The 6738-nt window shown below is 38.0% G+C and overlaps 1 protein-coding gene across 1 annotated transcript in view; it reads left to right on the top strand.

Moving 5' to 3' along the window:
- Positions 1 to 6738, top strand: part of SEMA3C (sema domain, immunoglobulin domain (Ig), short basic domain, secreted, (semaphorin) 3C) — a 128514-nt gene that overhangs the window by 78511 nt on the left and 43265 nt on the right. The window contains exons 5-6 of the mRNA XM_014963977.1: positions 374 to 493; positions 4412 to 4502. Of these exons, the coding sequence (XP_014819463.1) occupies positions 374 to 493; positions 4412 to 4502 (211 nt within the window). The remainder of the gene's footprint in view (positions 1 to 373; positions 494 to 4411; positions 4503 to 6738) is intronic.

Genomic DNA, 6738 nt, shown 5'->3' with positions numbered 1-6738 from the left:
GGGCGGGGAAGAGACTGTTTTGGAAGTGTCCTTAAGGAAATTTCATAAGGGTACTTCTTATTTTCCTGCAGAGGCCCTGCTTCTTCCCATGCAAGGTACAGAGAAGTCTGTGGATGACAATTAGATTACTGTGTGGAAATAAGAAAGTCACATACACTCCTCTATAACTCCTCTATAGTGCCCAGTTCCCAGACTAGGCAAAATGGCATGAAAAGAAAACAGAAGTCTACAGCTGTTCAAATCCAGAGACTACCAAATTCAGTAGCTGTTTTCATGATACGTAAAAATTTATAAACCATGCTTATTCCCTAGAGTTCCCATCATCTAATAACATTTGCCAATGTGAAATTGTTCTTTTCTGTATTCCCTGCAGCACGGCTGTGGCAATTTTGTGCGTGTGATACAGTCGTACAACCGCACACACCTGTACGTCTGCGGCAGTGGCGCCTTCAGCCCCGTGTGTGTGTACGTCAACAGAGGCCGCAGGTCTGAGGTAAGCCTTCCTTCACCCATCTTACATAGAAAAAGAACAAAGATACATAATTTTCTGACCTGTTAGCAGCTAGAAGCAAATCCATGATCAAAAGCCATGCCTCAAATATGATGGTTGTCCAAAATCCTAGTCTTACCAAATGCTGGGCTACATTTGATACTACTTTTTATTTGACATTGTCTGGTGAAATCATTCCTGCTATTTGTTGGAAAAATTGCCAAGAAATACTTGAAAGGAAGTAGCCAGTTAGATACAAAGTAAAATATGCAGTCCACTTTTTATAATTTCCATGTGTTACTGAGTCCTGGGAGAAGCTTTTAAGTGGGCTAACTGTTCAGGTATGTGAAAGTTTTCTGGACTTCAGCTTAATACCCACTAGATGCAATCCCAGTACAGGAAACTTTCATCTGCTGCACAAGTTTTGCCCTGTTAGATTCTGCCAGGGTGAAGCTGAGAAGTTTTCTCATCACTGTGAGATCTTCCAGGGTGTAAATCTTATTTTCTCCAGATAGGTGTCCAGTTTTTCTATATTCAGTTTCACTGTGTATTTTCAATATACAAAGTACCAGATGTTTCATAAGTATATTGTCCAAGTTTCCTGATTTGAAAGTGAAATGTTTGTTTATGTGCAAATGTAATAGGTAATAAATTAAGCAACCAGAAGGAGAAAGAAAAGCACTTAACCGAGACCCAGCACCTCAGTAGCTTTTGGGTCAGATTCATGTCTGCAGGCACAGGGGTGTGCAGTATATTTTCCTGTACAATGTGGAAGCAGATGTGTTGGGAAGGAAGATCAGAGAGTGCTACCTGGAGTCTTGCCATGTGAGGGCAGCTTTAAAAGCTGGGCTGGCTCCTAGGAAAGACACTGGGAAATTCATCACTGAGTTCATTGGGAGTGGGATAGGAATTCTGGCCGAGACCCAAGACTACTGCAGAGGTTGCCAGGGAGGTGATAAATCATTGTTTCTCCAGGTAGGTTTGCATGGGATGATCTCAGTGACTTTTGGTAGATCCCTGCCTAGCTCCAACCTCCTTAACAGAGTACACAGTCCGAATCACCGCACCTTCTGTCCTAATGAATTATCTAAAAGTAGAGGTTCATAGGACTGGATTTAAAAGCACAAGCACGCAGAACTGAATAAGTAAACCCATCCTTTTGGTTAACAGAGTATGCATTAACTTATTTTGATGTATTTTGAAACTGAGGTCAGCTTTTCTCAGCATTATCCTATTTCATGACAAATTATTTAAAAAATGGAAAGTTATCTCATTTGTCTCCAATTGATGTTATATTCCTTTATCAGCTTAAGTAGTGGTACTGTGGGCCACAGAACTCTGAATCTCATTATTTTAGACTTTTTGAAAATGGGGAGGGCGGGGGGGGAAGAGGAAATGACACTTCCAGATGATGCAAGATGTTAAATTTCTTAAGTTAAAAATCAAGATACATGTCTCGGAAGAGCAGAACTGGCTTCACTTACCCTGTCTGTATAGCTACATGCCTATGATAAATTGATTAAATAAACTGCTGTTTCAGACGTCTGGAGTCAGTCAGACACTTGACTGTAGGCTTCGCGTGCTCAAAGCCATTACTGTGCAGGCCAACAATAGCATAACAGTTTAAAACCAAGCATTTCCTTCTGAACTCATTGCATATATCAGTGCATGACTAATTAATAGAGCAGAATGGGGAACTATGTAGTGCTGATGGGACTAGTGAGAACTTATTTTTTTCTCTGCTTTTATCATTTCACCTTTAATTTAGTACAGTTTTCCATGCACAGAAGGCTGGTTTTGCATGTGCAAAATGGATATTTTAGAAAGCACATCTGTTTTTCTCTAGAAGCTACAAAGCTTGACAGTAACTCATATCCAACAATCATAAGAACTGGGCCTGTTTTTCTCTTTTGTCTCCAGAATTCCACATAATCTCACAAAAAAAAAAAGGTTTCATTGATGAGGCAGAATGTTGCCCTTTCACCGAAACAGAGGTTAAAAAAGAATTAATTTTCTTGCTTGGCACACTTGATATTTTGGTCTTTGGTAATGACTTTCTTACCCATCCAAATATATTCTAATGTCAAAGTAAAGGCAAACAGAAGGAAATATAATCACTATGCGAATTAATTATAGACTAAAAAAGTAGTTTAATATATATGAAAATCAAGTGTGATCCTGGAGGTAGTTTAATAGTGCAGTAATGGACAAAAAAAAAAAGGTTTCATTGATGAGGCAGAATGTTGCCCTTTCACCGAAACAGAGGTTAAAAAAGAATTAATTTTCTTGCTTGGCACACTTGATATTTTGGTCTTTGGTAATGACTTTCTTACCCATCCAAATATATTCTAATGTCAAAGTAAAGGCAAACAGAAGGAAATATAATCACTATGCGAATTAATTATAGACTAAAAAAGTAGTTTAATATATATGAAAATCAAGTGTGATCCTGGAGGTAGTTTAATAGTGCATTTTGAATTGGTAAATAGTGGTATAATATAGCGAATATGGATTAACATCAAGCTGCATATAAATCTAGAAATAAAACAACCAAAAAAAAACCCCAAGATCACGTCAGAAACTTTATACTTATGTTTTAATATTGTTTAGAGAGCTTATTACTGAAACAATAGATAAGATCTCTGTGATTAAATTAGGCAAAACAGAAGAGGGGGAAAAGAGAGGGGGGATAATGGATATGAAAACTTCCTGCTGTAGTTGAGCATTTCAGGTTAGTGGAGTCTCCAATTTGCTGTCACCAAATGGCTGCTCAGTGAGCTGTGTGGCATCCCCATTCCCCTGTGATTAACATTAATTGTTAAAGGGAATATATAGAGTTGCTGCCCTTAGTTGAATGACTAATACATTGGCATATACATCACAGAAGCCACTGTTTTGAATTTTTGTCAGCTACCTTTTTCTGTTGAAACAGAAATGTTTTAAGTGATTTTATCCTTGTAATTGTCTTTAGCTTTTTATTGAAGATTAGAAGTTTGTTATAGGAGGCTAGGAACAAGTTGCTTGGTTGGTATAAAATGGGATGCAAGTCACTGTGCTATGGATCATTGTCTGTGCCATTACTGATTGCAGTTTTAAGGAACAGACCTGGACCCAAATCCCTTTTTGCTCAGCAAACTGTGCCCACCAGTATTCCTGGGAACCAAGAAGTGAAGAGGTGCACCAAGATGGGCGAATTTTCTAAACATATTCAGACTGTATTTCAAGCTGTAGCTAAGGTTGCTTCTACTTTGCCAAATATGTTTCCTCTTTATAATTCACATAGAATATAAACAAATCCCCATACCAAGGTTCCTAAACAGCAAAAAATTTCAGGCTATGGCAAGAGATATTGATAAATCATCACCGTGGAGTTGGAGCTCTACACATAATCCAAGAAAGGGTATTGAAGAAAATAAGTATGATTTAGGGGATTTTTGGAGATCTGATAGCTCAGTAAAGAGCAAATGATTTATACTATGAACAAATGATGGTTGTCATAAGAGATTTTTATGTAATGTATATTATTGTTGTAGTACCTTTATTATAATGTCTTTGACTAGTATAACGATCACCATGTATTCAACAAATAAATAATAAATAACTTAAAAAAAACAGAATTAATCTGCACAGATGTTATTGCAGAGATCAGTCAACCTCTCCAAAGCATAACTGAGCTAGAGGGAAAAATTCTTTGTTTCAGTCTTGAATTTATAACAAGAGTCTTGAAAATAACCGGGTACCTATGAAAAAGCTGTCTAAAAAGATGATGAAATTCTGAATAGGAAAGCTAAACTGCTGATAGTACAGCAAAAGTGCCCAACAGTGCAGAGCATTCCTAATGCTGGAGACAGCCAAGCATAAAAATCACTTTGTGTCTCATGGTTTCTGAAATGAGAAGTGACACACAAACCTACATTGCAGGAACAAGTCTTCAAGATCGACTCCAAGTGTGAATCAGGAAAGGGACGCTGTTCCTTCAACCCGAATGTGAACACGGTGTCTGTTATGATCAGTAAGTAAAAATACTCCAAGTTGGTGAAAGCTAAACCCATATGATCATGCATGATGTGGAGTGATGGGATGCCTGAAACGATCTGGACACAGGACTCAGCCTCCGAAGAGCAGTACCCTGTGTCTGACTGATGGGCACAAGGATTGGGTCCATCCTTGTTTCAAGGCTAACATGAAGCTAAAGGTGGGTGTACAAATGAAATGCCAAAACAAGCTGTTGGAGCAGAGAGAGAAACAGAAAACAAAGGATTGTCCCTTTTCCAGCTCACACATTTTTTCCCAGGGTTAGTTTCAACTTTGCACTACCCTGTCTAGCATTTTATGTTTGAACAGTTTCTGACCTTGTTCATCCTAGACAGCACTTGTGTCTCATTTAATTATTTGTAAAATCTCAGAGTAGCCAGGGAAAGAAAGCCTGAAGAATTTAGTTACTTTGAATGTCATTTTTGTTGTCATCTCTGCTGTAGAGCCCACCAGCTATTGCATGACTCTTCATTCTTCAATTGGCTTCATACCCAACCAATTTTGCAATTTTCTTTCACTTGAAAGGCCAGAAAGTGATACAACTGACAGACCTCAAATATTCTGGTGAATTGGTGGTGACTGTACTCAGTGACTGTGAGATATACCCCATACAAAGAATTACTGCAGTGCCTATTTCACACTTAACTGAAAACTCAAAGGGGGCATATGCTTTGTGCAACCTAAGTCATCAGTAAAAGAAACTCTTTTTTTTTTTTTTTTTTTTGACCAGCAGACATGTTATATATACCCAGTGTAACCTGACCTTTCACATTTGCAGCATGTTCACAGGCTTCTGGTGCCAAAGCCTTGATTTTCCAACATGTGCCTACTCCTTGCTGTATTTTTTGCTATGAAGGGAACAGCAGTTGCACAGATTTTTCAGGCTTTCTTAGTAAATAAAACTTAGTGTACACAGGGACTGTGTATTCCACCCAAGGTTTTCAAGGGAACAATGTGCGGTGTTTCTGCCATTCAGCTTCCACTGAAAATTACAAATTGTGCCATACATTTCCTTTAAAGTTTGAGTCTCATGGAGCTTGAGGGAAGTCATATAGTCTACATGGTCTGTTCAAGATATAAATTAACTTCTGAGTTTTGGTGGGGTTTTTTTGCAAATATATTTAGTACAAAGGACAAGTAATTTCATTAAGAGGTATGAACTGAACCACCTTTAGAAGACAGGCAAATGCTACCTAGATACTTCTCCAAACTTTGGCTGCACTTATATCTTTATCTCATCAGCGATCTATGGTCAGTGTTTGCAGACACTCACTGTGTAAAGAAAGTGTTTGTTCAAAGTCAGGGATGGATTAATCCACTACTACTCATTGCTGATCTGGCATTATTAAGTGAATCAACTGTTGTTAAAAAATAGTTTCCTTTCCTTGTTCCTTCTGGATTTTATGAAACATCATTAAAGTACATTGTTTCTGAATTATTGTGTATACAGTAAGCTCATTTTTTTCTACAGTAGATCTATGGCAGCTTTGTTCATCTTAGTAGGCTTTATGTTATCTTCCTCAATCTCTCAGTTATGTGACTGAAGAGACTTTCCCTAGTGTTTGACTTACCTTTCATGACATAATTCATCTACAAAGTTTAAATTATTCCACAAAGGTCACATTCTTTTTCAAAAGAGTACTGCAGATTGAGTTTTATACTTTCTCCCTGTTACTACAAAGCCCAGTCACTTCAAAAACATGTAAGCTTGAATGAATTTAGCCTCAAAATCCATGGCAGAAAAGGGAAGATTTTGTAAATCACAGCTTGAGTTAAAATGCGAGGACTGAGCCCATGTACTGGACTCTCCTTTGAGCATTCTTCTGCAGGAGGAATTCCTTCCTCTTGCTTCATAAGATAGGAAATACTGCCAGGCCGGGTAACTCTTCCACAACAAAAGAACCATTTTTAAATATAGCTGTAATTTCTTGGCAATTTTGGGCATCACCAGCCTAGAATATAGCAGGGAAGCTGATTCACCCTTCAGAGGAAAGCGATGCTATAAAAACAAATTTGAACTTGGTACAATTTGCCATTGCACAAAGACACTTTTGCATCAAAGCAGTGGAAAATGTCCTTTGAAGAAACTTGGCGTAACTAATGTGAAGGATGCATGTCTCTCTCCCCACCAAGGGTCTGAGATATTTATACAAGCAGACATAACTCATCAATTCAGCAATTCCTCCTACAACAAAGAGAAGTAGTGTGAAGTA

Source organism: Calidris pugnax, unplaced genomic scaffold, assembly GCF_001431845.1.
Source record: "Calidris pugnax isolate Ruff unplaced genomic scaffold, ASM143184v1 scaffold44, whole genome shotgun sequence".
NCBI lineage: Eukaryota > Metazoa > Chordata > Aves > Charadriiformes > Scolopacidae > Calidris > Calidris pugnax.
Note: the sequence above shows the minus strand (reverse complement) of the source record. Positions and strands in the feature narration are given on the sequence as shown.